This window comes from Anguilla rostrata, chromosome 6 (assembly GCF_018555375.3).
Source record: "Anguilla rostrata isolate EN2019 chromosome 6, ASM1855537v3, whole genome shotgun sequence".
Taxonomy (NCBI): domain Eukaryota; kingdom Metazoa; phylum Chordata; class Actinopteri; order Anguilliformes; family Anguillidae; genus Anguilla; species Anguilla rostrata.
Genome location: NC_057938.1, coordinates 49,073,577 through 49,086,399, shown reverse-complemented (window position 1 = coordinate 49,086,399; position 12,823 = coordinate 49,073,577). Strand labels below are relative to the sequence as shown.

At 42.8% G+C, this 12,823-nt stretch overlaps 1 protein-coding gene across 4 annotated transcripts; it reads right to left on the bottom strand.

Annotated features, from left to right (window-relative positions):
- Positions 1-944: 944 nt before the first annotated feature.
- Positions 945-12,796, bottom strand: lbr (lamin B receptor). 4 transcript variants are annotated; one of them, XM_064340257.1, is made up of 14 exons: positions 12,447-12,796; positions 8,925-9,099; positions 8,575-8,742; positions 8,037-8,114; positions 6,715-6,904; positions 6,158-6,351; positions 5,847-5,901; positions 5,438-5,632; positions 5,213-5,316; positions 4,370-4,495; positions 4,117-4,285; positions 3,704-3,784; positions 3,498-3,620; positions 945-3,140 (listed from the first exon to the last, which is right to left on the bottom strand). In XM_064340257.1, exons 2-14 carry the CDS (start codon positions 9,087-9,089, stop codon positions 2,980-2,982), a joined length of 1,809 nt encoding a protein of 602 aa, XP_064196327.1. In that variant the 5' UTR covers positions 9,090-9,099; positions 12,447-12,796; the 3' UTR covers positions 945-2,979. The 4 variants fall into 4 exon arrangements, with proteins under 4 accessions (XP_064196327.1, XP_064196330.1, XP_064196329.1 ...); XM_064340260.1 differs by lacking the exon at positions 12,447-12,796 and adding an exon at positions 11,804-11,926; XM_064340259.1 differs by lacking the exon at positions 12,447-12,796 and adding an exon at positions 11,195-11,730.
- Positions 12,797-12,823: the final 27 nt, after the last annotated feature.

The window sequence follows — 12,823 nt, the reverse complement described above, 5'->3', positions numbered from 1 at the left end:
TCCAGGGAGTCTGGCTAGTTAAGTGTTATGTCTTAGATGAATCTACAGTCAAGTTGAGAATATCTGGGAAATCTTGAAAAGTGATGACTCACAGGAGGTTCACAGGCCACTTCTTACTTCATGCACTTCACTTCAGTGCATGCTGGGATTAGGCTCTTGCCCTTCTGCGACCCCGACCAGGAATAAGCAGATTAGAAAATGGATGGATAATGGACCAATTTTTTTATTAATTATTTTTTCTTTAGTTTGGCCTTACCTATTGAAGTACATCTGGGCGTTGTCGGGTATACTGTGATGGCTCTTTCAAATGAAACTTGATCTTTCAAGTCACACCTATAAAAAACATTTATGAAAATTATACTGTACAACTGAGCCAGTCCATGTCATTGTTTACGTCTCACCACATCTCATGTTTATAAATCCAGGGTATACATTGTGTCTAACTGAAATTAGGCTGAAATTAGTTTTGTGCACAAAATGTGTAGAAAATACTTCACTTCCTGGACATAAGACTTATGTAGTTTGCTGTATTTCCAATTAAGTCAATAAAAAACGATAAATATTCTTGAACACATTTTCATTATTTCACCTGGTTTGATGGAAAAGATACTTCTCACCCACCAGAAAGAACACAAGACTTGTGTGTTTTGCTGCATTTCATTTACTTCACCAAGGTTGTAGAATAAAGATAATTTATCATCGATTTGAATGGAAAAAACATGTAATTGGTTGCTGATTCTGAGCCACTCAAAGTGACCGAGAAGGAAACACCCACACGGCAGGAAGCCAATCAGGTAAGAGCAGTGCCGTACACCTCCACTGCAGACACAGAAGTGGTCAAGTGTCATATGCTGCATGCACCAAAACACAACATCTTACACAGTCACTTTCAGTAGCACCTTGCCATTATTACGTCAACGGTCAGTAATGCACAGAAAATTACAGACAGGAAAGACTGTAAACCTTTATTTATTTTTTTTGCCAAAACATATTTTACAAAGCTTTTCAGTCAAACCCTCAGGTCTTAATGTCTGAAATCATCACAATCCTGCAGTACTTGAAAGCGTGTTCTTCCCACATTACAGAGCTCTGAGGGCTCCTTCTTAAACCCCTGAAATGCACTAATCATGCCAAACATAGCATCTGTTCATGAGCTACAATTTATGACTTCATAAATCTATCAATTTAACGCCACAGTTCATTTAAAAGGCATCAATCCAAAATTAGAACATGCATTAAGATGGTTATACATTTTATGAGCCTGATATGACAGGTAACTTAGGGAACCTTACACACTACACTGGTCCATGCAAGAAGAACACGTCAATCAATTACAAATTACCCAAGTGCCTTTTCAGGTAGTAATGAATGTGAACTCTAGTTCCATACAAACATTCCTACCTGCAAATTTAAATGGCCACAGTCGTGAACCAGGCAGCTTATTTCTTCGAAACAAACAACTTTATGCAACTTTAAATATCTACTGTAAAACATAAGATTGTCTAACACTACCGGGGTTCGCATTTTATAATCAAAATCACAACACAAAAAAACAAGTAATCTATAATATGTACATCGCATTCAGTCTCAGAATCAATCTACCAGTGAGGATATTGCTAAACTGCTCTACTGCAGTGGCATACAAAAATATAATTTGGTAGATTTTCCAATGCCAAGAAGAAAATTCCAATGTAGCTTGTAGCATTCCAAAGCTACTTTAAATTGTGCATTAAAATCACAGTATTGTCTCCAATAGAATTTTTCTTTTGCTGCTTTAAAAGGCAAATATTAAAAATCCAGTTTTACATGCCACATATAATCATGAAGCATTCTAGAAAAGTTAAAATTGGGTCATTTTATGTATTTTGTTAATTATGGTTATCATTTTTTAAGGTTGCTGGTGTTTGTTGTTTGTCATTGGAGCAGATTTTGGTTTTAAATACAATTAAGAGGAACAAAGAGTGCATCTATACGGTGAACACAAGGCCACCAACGGAACAGTGAAAAATAAACTAATCCTCTACCCGACCTAACTACAATGTGACCGCAGTCCTTACTGCTGGTATTATGTCAACTTAAAAAAAAATATTTATTTGATCTATTTTCCTTCATGCAACTGTCAAATCTGTTACATTGCTTTGCCCAAATTCATAGACAAAGCCCATTGCACGTGCGTAGAGGTTTCTGATCCAGGGCATGGGAGAACATCCGACAGTGAGTTTGAGGTAGCAAAGCCAAATTCGAAAACTTTGGATATATAAAAACGCAATCTCACATTAGTGCATTTAATGCCAACTCATTTTTTCTTTACATGTTCCTTATAAACTATGCATCTATATAAAAATATACACAAGAATTAAGACAAACCTTCCTAATCAATTTCCTTCACAAAGTCTTGAGTCCTGAGGGCAACAAGGGTTCAAGAGACCGATTTCAACTGTACAGATAAAAAAAGAGCATTTATATCTCATAAAATACAATATACACAAGCCGCATACCAAATGGTACAATTACAAATTATTTTTAAAAAGGAAAGCCAAGCAAAACTATTTTAACACTTTGTGTTTTTGAAGCAAAACCTTTTTGAAATAGCCAATGCAATATTATGATAAAATATGTGTGTGTGAAAAAGGAAAATGTGTATGTACACAAATATACATCATAGTGAGACTGTTCCCTGGTGAGGAGGTGGTTCAAATTTGTAAACTTTTTGTAAAAGACATTACCCAAAAAAAGCCACTGTTCTTTTCCTTTTCACTTAACGTTAAACTTCAAAGCCGTTAAATAGAGTATAAAAAATTAAAAACTGAGGTGCGAAACCTAGTCGTTTTCCTAGGTCTTTCAGTTCTGGGCTTATTTAAATAAAAATTCAGTTTTCATGTTTCCAAATCCACTTCAGTCATTTTCTTCTTTCTGGTTTTTAAAAGACTTCATAAAAATTAGCTGCAGATGTGAACGTAGAAGGACGGGTCCCTCTTCTCAGTAGACCCCTGGAAAGATACGGTAGCGCACTTCTCGACAGTACTCCTCCCACGCAAATCCGTACTTCTTCTTGCACTGCCTCTCATCACGAGCATCACGGTGGATTAGTAAAATAGTGAAGTAAATCAAATAGTAGTACGGTAGAAGGTGGCTGAATCCTAGAACAGAAAATAATGTGTAAGAGAACAATTACATTGTAAAATCTACTGTGTGATCGCTTCTCCAAAAGTTCTCCAAATAAATCTTAAACGATTGCCTTATACATGATTTGACGAAGATTAACTACAACAAAAATGTTTTCACAACAGTTTTCAGAACTCAAATATTTGATCATATTCCAGTGCATTAGCTAGCATAATTAACCTAAGAAATTAAACTGCAGAAGGGACAACGGTCATGACATCAATTCTGGATCAGTAAATCATGTACATCAAGAGAAGCGGTTACAGAAAAGCCAGACCAACAGTGCAAACAGGTCACTAGACACTGAGAACACTGGAACACTGGACGCTCACCACAGGGCAGAGACCAGGCCACCGCCATGATCAGGTCACCCAGGTAGTTCGGATGACGGACGAACCCCCACCAGCCAGACACCAAGAGGGACTTCCCGGCGGCGGTGGGAATAGTCCGCAGATCTGCCGAAACAGAGGCGTCATCAGATCACCGCCGTGCCGAAACACAACACCGGGAGCGATTGTCAGGCCGCTAGAATACTTACGAGACACCCGAGGATCTGCCGGGTTTCTCCTGAAGGTGTTCTTCTCCAAGTTGGATTTACGGAACACGTAATATCCGATTGCTGTTGTGAATACAAAAACGGCAACGGTGAGCCAGAAAGCTTGGGAGAAACACCACGAGCGAGGACACAATCAACACTTGAGTGAGAAAAAACACTGAGGGAGAATCTGATCACGCTCGGTGGTCACGCTGAAGTCCATCAGGAGTAACAGCGCTTGGGGCCTTTTTCAGGGAAACTGCACTGTCTGTCACAAAACTACGACTGCTATTCTGGTCTGACAACCTGGCCTGGCAGCTCCGAAAAATTTCAGTGTTTCAGAGTTGAGTGCTCCATCTTTCCCAACTGCTCAAAGTCATTCAGGTACAGAACTTTCTGGATAAGGCCTGACTCACCGTTAAGCGCGAAGATGGCCACGGCCCAGGGCAGAGAGAGGGAGTTGGGGTGATTAACCAGGTAGAAGGCCTGCAGGGTGTAGGTAAAAGGCACCCAAACCAGGTCTCCAAATGCCAGCATGAATCCAAAACCCTCATAAGTCAGGTCCATTGTGCTCAGAATGGCTTCCTGTAACACAAAAACACAACCGACTCAAAACACGGTAACTTCAGAGCACAGGAACTACTTCAGTTTCAAATGAATGATGTTTACCTCAAACCAAAGACCATCAGCAATGTACAGGAACTGAAAGAAGTTGACCAGTAACATGGCGTGTGATGGAAAGTCCAGCTTGTGGATTTTCATTTCAGTAAGCAACAGTGCAAAGTTAATCACAATCTGAAAGAGGGGAAAACAAACAAAACATCAGATCAACAGCAAAATGTGAATCGCAAATATATCTTTTTACATTAGCAGACCCAGAATAACGAGACACTGAATACATTCTTAATCCCTTTTTAGTCATCTGAAAAAGGAAAAATATTCCATAAACCAAATCTATCAGTAATGTATGAGCAGTGCTACAGTGCAGAACTCTAACTTTACCGCTAGGGGGCAGAATGTACACAACTGAAAACCTGGCTCGGTGCCAATTTAACTGAGTTGATACAGGGACAAATTATAATACATCCTCTAATTTTAACAAATTGTAATACAAAAATAATACAAGATTTTCACACTCCATCCAGGGTTTACAGCAAGGGCTACAAAAAAAAGACGGGGACGGGTTGTAGGGCCCGCTCGCCCGGCTCCTGTCCAGCTCGCCCTCGCTCTTCTGCCACGGGAACCAAAGGTCAGTCTGAGGCCGTGAGCGTTCAGACATTCAGACTCAGCTGTGCACGTGAGAATCTGCGAGGCCGAAGCCACGCCCACCTCTGACCGAGAGCAGACGCAGACATAGCGCGGCGCGGCAGACGCGTGACTGCACGGCTGCACCTTTTAACCACGCCCGCCAAATTAACCAGGACAGGAGTTCCCCCAGTGTCACACACTTCAGTGTGTTTCAGAGTTCATGTGAATGTAACATATCACCAGGGCGAAATACAGCAGACTTACCCAGCCAATCAAACCTGGGCGCATCTCGAAGAAGAACTTGAGATCGAAGTTCTTAATTCTTGGATTGTGCTCATGCCCCATGAAGAAATCATAAATCCCGTGACCTGGAGGGGGACCGCAGAATAAAAGCCGACTTTAGCGAGGCCTGGGCATGACTGCGGTGGCCATTTCCACACAAACCCCCCCCCCGTGCTCGTGTTTGCCGCTTCGAGGCGAAGCGCTCACCGGAGTTCCCGCCCGGGGCCAGCTCGTCCTCAGCGGCCCAGCGGGAGCGGACGTAGAGGTACACGCTCAGCAGGGTGGAGACCAGCAGGGTGGAGGTGGCCAACTGCAGGAAGTGCTCGTGCACGTAGCTGAAGTCCACCTGGTAATACACAGCCACTCCCACCGCCAAACCCGTGACCACAAAAGCAAAAAACCCTGCAGGATGGACAAAGATTTTACTCAGCATGGACACACAGATTCACCACACGGATCATCGTAAAGCAAAGATTCTCAACGCTGTGCCACTTCAAATATAACACACTATTTTCTGTAAGTTAGATTTCTTACATCAACAGAGCTGCATTTCATTTTGGTCAAGAAAGACTATAAAAAAAAGACAAAAAACTGAACGACTGAGAGAATGCCTCACCATTCATCCTGTATTTCAGTCTTTTCCCGCTCTTCAGGGGCATTCCCTCAGCAACCTTGAGGGGGAAGAAAATGTGACGAGCCTTAAGATCATGAGGTAGAAAGGGGAACAAACACTTTCACTATGTGACTGATATACGTGCACGCCCCGTGATCAAAGACGCTAATCTATCTCATTTGTGTCCTTGTGTCCAGTTAACTGGCAGTAATCAGCAGCGGTCATGTGCCCTGGCTTAAGTCATGTGATCACGTGCAGAGTCCGTGCAGCCGCGCCCACGGTCGGCTGAACCGGGTTACCATGGCGATCTTTACCTTCCCCACGGGGAGCACGTAGAGGACGGCCTGGAAGAGGATCCAGAGGAGCACGACGCCGAGCGCCTGGGCGCTCCAGAAGGCCTGCAGCGGGGGGACGGGCGGGGGGAAGCTGAGGATGCTGCCGTCCGCCTGGCAGGTGAGCAGCAGGGTGAAGACCACCGCCGGGAGGAAGAGCATCATGAGGAAGGCCCCTGGGAGAGGAGAGGCACGCGCCGGGGATTAACCAGGGGAGGGGGGCGAGGAGGAACCAGGCACCGGGGCACAACAGAGCCTTCCGCAGAACCGCAGAGTCTGTGAGAGTTCAGCTCCATATACGGGCCTGGGCCCAGAGCTCTTACCTACTCCCCCCCGAAATCCAGCTCCATATACAGGCCTGGGCCCAGAGCTCCTACCTACTCTCCCCCGAAATCCAGCTCCATATACGGGCCTGGGCCCAGAGCTCTTACCTATTCTCCCCCGAAATCCAGCTCCATATACGGGCCTGGGCACAGAGCTCTTACCTACTCTCCCCCAAAGTTCAGCTCCACATACAGGCCTGGGCCCAGAGCTCTTACCTACTCTCCCCCCGAAATCCAGCTCGGTGGTTTTGGCGGTGGCCCATCTCCTGGTCCGGAGCGGCAGCGGGTCCTCGGCCCTCTTCTCCAGCTCGTCACGCTGAACGGCCTTGACCACGGCGTCCTCCTTCCGGCGCCGCAGGTTGTAGCGCCCGCTCGCCCGGCTGCGGTCCAGCTCGCCCTCGCTCTTCTGCCACGGGAACCAAAGGTCAGTCAGAGGCCGTGAGCGTTCAGACATTCAGACTCAGCTGTGCACGTCAGAATCTGCGAGGCCGAAGCCACTCCCACCTCTGACCGAGAGCAGACGCAGACATAGCGCGGCGCGGCAGACGCGTCACTGCACGGCTGCACCTTTTAACACGCTAAAACTACACAAGGGATCAAGAACAGACCTCCTGCAGACCTGGAGTAAAAGTATTTCCTGAGCACCGATAGGGACCCCATAAAAGAGGTCATCCTTTGGTATATAATTACTTTTGATTCCATTTGCCTTTATCTTTTGCTCACAGAGATAATTCATCCCTTGGTCCAACTTAAACACCAGGTTCTACTGTACATGTCCGAGGATGATTGAAGGCCAGAGAACACCACAAAGGCTCCTATTCCACTCACACCTGGTAATGGTACTTAGCGCTTCAGCACTTGATGAATGCTTAGCAACACTTACATCCAGCAATCTGAAATCATTACTGGTTCTGCTGATATGAAGGTATGCCTGTACTGGTCCATTTGTGGTGTTACCGTGCAAGATAAACAGTATATGGCAGGTAACATAGAATGCAAAATAGTTACAGCAACCAACAAGGAAGTTCTGCACTCCTGTGCTGGTCAGTGAGATGCCAAAAATATGTTCACTGTTAAATCTACCAGTTTCGACCACACATTGGAGAGCGACCGACTGCTGTAAAACTGTGGGATTCCTGGCTGTGTGTAGCCGTAAGCTGGAGCTTTGTGCGGGGACTGGGCTTGTCAGGTGTTTGACAGCCATGAGAGGGACAACATGCAGGCATCATGACATTCCTGCACTTAAAGGACCACTCACACAGTGCAGCCATCCCGGCACCTCGCCCAACTTCCACCCTTAGCCACAAAATGGGCCATTACCACAGCCACACTCTGTAATACGCTAACAGTTTGCAAACGGCTTAAAACGCATTAAGAACCGAGAGAATTTTCTGTTTAAACACTGCAGGCAAACAATAACTTTTAAAGGATTGTGGTTTGATTTTAATGCAGACGCATACATACCTGGGTGCTCAGATCACCACTAATACTTTGCATAATACAGTAAAAAGAGACAGGATGTGTGTTCTGAATCTCACCTCGCTGGCCTTGTCGGCAGTGTCATTTTCCTCTTTCTTTTCATGCTTATTGTTGCTATTGTTCTCGACTGGCTTTGCCTGCAACAGATTTTTAAAATGCAGTGAAGATGTAAATGAAAATTTTTGATCCAAGGAATAAACAGCTACAATATAATGTATGGGCAAATAAATTAATTACATGTACAACAAACAGGATAATCAATATAATAATGACCCATAGGCATGCAACTGAATTGCTCTATACACAAATAACAAGTCACAAAATGAAAGTGAAAATCCTCAAGGCATGCATTTTTCAACTCTGAAATACAAGTCATTACTTCCAAATCAATTCAATAATAAGCGTTTCCACACGCTGAAATACGAAATCTTATAAATAAGGGGACTTGTTCTCTGCAGAATAAATTGTATACAGTAACCTGTCTTGAACAGGTCTAGAATACTCGGATCAAACTGCAGAATGAAGGCACATCCGTGCGAGCTGAAACTCGAGAGCTCTGGAGTTAAAGGGCACTGACACCACCGGGGAAAGCCTGACCTCCAGCAGCTCCTTGGGTTTGGCGTCCTTACGCAACTCTCGGCTGCGGGACGAAGAGCGGCGGGACGTCCTGCCCAGGGACCGGGAGCGACTCTGCCGGCGGGACGGGGAGCGGGAGCGGGACCGGGACCGAGAACGACTCGTGCTCTGCCGAAAGCCCGACTGGCTCTGCCCAAAACACACCCAAAATACAGTTATTTCAGCATGTGCACTCTTTCAGGCTTTTCAGAAGATCCATGCAGTAATACCTTCTGACAGTTCAAGTCTTGAACTTTAACTTTAATTATTCAGTTTCTCAGAAAATCTTTATAGCTGGTGCCTCTCCCTCAGCTTGATGGAGAATATCTTACCTTGATGTCAGGCTCCTTCAGTTCCAGCTCAGTTCCATCTTTGTACATCACGGTGTAGAGCTGCTTGCTGGAATCGTAGCTCATCACTTTGACCTCGTAGTACAGGTTGCTGCCGGGCCAGCGGCCCATCACCATGTCCCCGCTGTGATACTTGGTACTCGGCATTCTTCTTTACCTGAGGAGATGGAGCCCACACAAATCATTTAAAACACAGTGAATGGAAGGCTTCGCAATCGGTCATAATGCAATGTGGCTGTGCTGTATACAGAACTGGCTAAATGCACCATGAGTCTGTGGCTGTGACAGTACATTCAACCGTGTTTCTGCAGCTTAATTATGGTGTTCAAACGAAAGTGTCCAGCACATACTGCGGTTCATGGCCTTGTTAGAACATTGAAATTATTTTCACTTTGACTGTTGGACTAAGTCCATTCATTAAGAAGTGCAGATCTTCCAATTTACTTTCACACTCCTGATGAATGTTACACTTCAGATTAATTCACTTCGAAATAATGCACAGTTTTCCAATCAACTCCCCTTGATAGTTTACAAGAAAGCGTAGATGATGGAGAAAACATCCTCGCATAATTAAAAAAAAAATCAAAAGCCATTCCAGAAAACATCTTGTGCTTGATAATTCAGACTTCAATTATTTACCATTTCACATAAAGTATAACAATTCTAATTTATGCTTGCAACACAATTCAGGACATACACAATAGAAGGGGCTCTTCGCATGCACACTTCAAATAAACAGTAACATTCATCATGTACACAAAATAAGATTTCTGACCCACACAGTAAGACATTGTAAAGGGAACAGACAAGCATAGCATCACACACAATAAAGCTGTGAAGTCAGCACCATGGAGGGCACTGTTTCTCACAGAAATGCTGACATGTCTGTCCCCAGTAGGTTTTATTCTGCCTGTAGTTTTAAACTAGTCATGGCAAACCAACACCCCTTTGTTAACCTTTCAATAGCTTTTGTACATAGCATTCCAGAAACACACAGGTAGGCCTAATGCTTGTAGCTACTTTTCAGTAGAAAAACTTTCCTCCAAAATGAATTGTACATTAAATACATCTGCAGGAGCAAGACTACAGACTTGCAAAACTCAAAAAAAATTATATTTTCATGGAATATAACAATTATTGTCACTGAGAAAGAATTGACTTGTGAGAATGCAATACTCTTGCATAAACAAAACAGCTACAATGCTTCCAAGATGATACACAAACATACAAAATCTACAAACAAAACTGTAAACACAATTAGCTTTGTTTAAACAAATACAACATACAACAAAATAGTTCAGGCCTTAAATTAGCATTTTAAATTAAACAGACTTTAAACAAAACAAGTTGGCTAACACAACTAACTGACCGTATAAAAAGGCAACTTATCCTCCTTTCCTAACTGCCAATTCAGACGTCATGCGCACACTCAAAAATCAGTGTATCCACTAAACCATCCTTCACGAAGACAATTTCATATAAATTAGCCACATTCCAAAAACATCTACACTAAAAACACACACACCCAAGCTTTCTGTGGTTGTCCAATCCTTGTTGAATTCCATGTGGTTAAAGAGAAACAACTCAGAGTAGCTCGAAAAACCTCAAATTCGGGCCTCAAAAGATTAAAGGATGCGAGTCGGAAAGGGGTGGGGCGTTGACAAGTCAAGTCCGAAACCCTTTGTGCTAGCTAACCAACATCCGACTAGGCGTTAGCTAACTAGCTAGCTACTGTTACATCCTCGTTTTTGTAAAATATAAAGGAAACTGTAACTTATTCCCTTTGAAAGAACTAGCTAAGTTAACTGAGCTACAGCAAAACATAAAACATGTTTGAGGTTATGACCCATTCTACAATTTTTATTAGTTATTTTGATCTTTGACGTGCTAACTAGTTTCCCGAACACACAACTAGCTAGCTAGCGATAATAAACACCAGTTTAATTAACATTACACTAGCTAGCTAACGTATCTAGTTCAGTATTATTTAACGCTACCCCAGACTTGTCCCTCTCTGCGTTCACGGATGCTTATCTAGCTAACAGCGAAGTTAGTTAAGTAACTTCATGATACTGAAACGATTATTCTGACAATGACAATTCTTTGATATTAGGCAACTTCGGTAATAACAAAAAACGTGGTTGAATGAATAAGTGTATTACTGGCTAGCTATGCTCTATGAATCCCGCTAATTAGCTATGGGGTTTCTAGCCAACCAATGTTACGCTGTGTCCTCAGTTCACCCAACCTACCTTTAGCTAGCCAGCTAGCAACACCGACGTACGCCACCATAACGTTAACTAACCACCGAGGGACCTAGCACCACAGATACAGACTTGCAGAAAACATACACCATCCATATAGCTAAATGTACACAGTTTTATTTAACATCGGTAGCTAGGAACAAACATGAGTTAATGGATTCGATGTGTCGAAAGAATCTAATTTGGCTTAGTTAGCTAGCTAGCTTGCAACGCGTTCATGTTGTCGGTCTTTTTGTAGCTAGTGATATCCATAGCTAGCTGTTAGATTACGTCAAGTTAGCTAGGTAGCTAGCCAATGTTATTGTTTTTGGTGACCTTTAAACAGAAATAACAAAGTTACATTAGAATCTAAATTAAGACTATACAATTCCAAAAACTGAAATAACTGATAACCAACGTTAGTTAACGTTACAGCTACTGGTCCTTTAAAGACAATACAGACTGACAACGGAATGGAGGGAAAACGTCATATATTCAAATCCTTGCAAGCTGCCCAACGTTAGTCGGATAACCTTAACTTCACCACGTCAACAAAATAATTATAATACTAGCAAACGAGCCAAGTTGCTACTTTAAAGAAATCGCAATGAAACTCGCCTGCCAATGTTAACCAAATAAAATATTTCGGAAGGTTAGCGAACCACACCACTGAGCGGCACGGTGCACATAAACTTAGCTAGCTATCGATAGCTACGGTTATCCTGCCGCTGAATTCACGTTGCAGTGGAGCTTCACATCCTTAGCTAGGGTTACTCAGCATCCTAGCCAGGCAGCAACGTTAGCTGGTTCATTCCTTTTGTATACTGGACAAATTATGTTAATGTGAACAGGTATGTGGGACACAATATTAATTAGGCCATTCGAGTATCAAATAGCCAACTAACGTTAGCAACTTCATAAATAAACAGATTCCAAATCAGTCGTCAAGCACTCTGCGCCAACGTCTGCTTTCCTCCTGCACTGGTTGAAACGCAACACTTCGGGATACAGCTTAGCTTGACTTGCTAAAATGATGGCGATTTACACAAACTCGATATTTAAACAAGTTTCAGAACCCTAAAATAACTTCAAAAATACTTAAATTAAATTCACACTCATCGCATAACTACAACGCAAAGACAGCGGACCGTTAGCTGGTCTAGATCTAACGCAATATTCCCTAGTTCGGCTTGCTCGTAACAAAGCTATTTAATTTCACATTTCAGACACAATAATCAAACAAATAATATACTGTTCTTACCTCAAATCCACGTGAACAAAAGTAAACAGTTATCGCAGATAAAAAAATATCCCTTTAAAAATGTACAAAATTTAACGGTATTATTTAAAAAAAACTATGCGTTCCTCCCTCTCTCACTGTGTGAGCACCAACCAGCGTCGATGAAGGCGCGAAGCTCTCTGATTGGCTGCCAATGTTTTATTTTTAAATTATTTAATTTTTTGATTGGTTAGGTGAGAATGTTATATGAATTGTGATTGGATGTAATAGAGCCTAACCGGCATGTCCTTGTTCTTTATGTTTTTGGTGTCGGAGTCGACTCGCCCTCGCAGCTAAACAAAATGGAGACTGGAGTTTGACAGTTCTTACTGCTGGAAAAAGTGAAACCAAAACAAATA

Bases quoted from the DNA above. Each gene is read 5' to 3' on its own strand.
- lbr (XM_064340257.1), bottom strand. From the start codon at position 9,089: ATGCCGAGTACCAAGTATCACAGCGGGGACATGGTGATGGGCCGCTGG. The intron at 8,743-8,924 runs GTAAGATATTCT...TGTTTTGGGCAG, and splicing joins TGAAGGAGCCTGACATCAAG to AGCCAGTCGGGCTTTCGGCA. The intron at 6,905-8,036 runs GTGAGATTCAGA...TTCCCGTGGCAG, and splicing joins CTGCCGACAAGGCCAGCGAG to AAGAGCGAGGGCGAGCTGGA.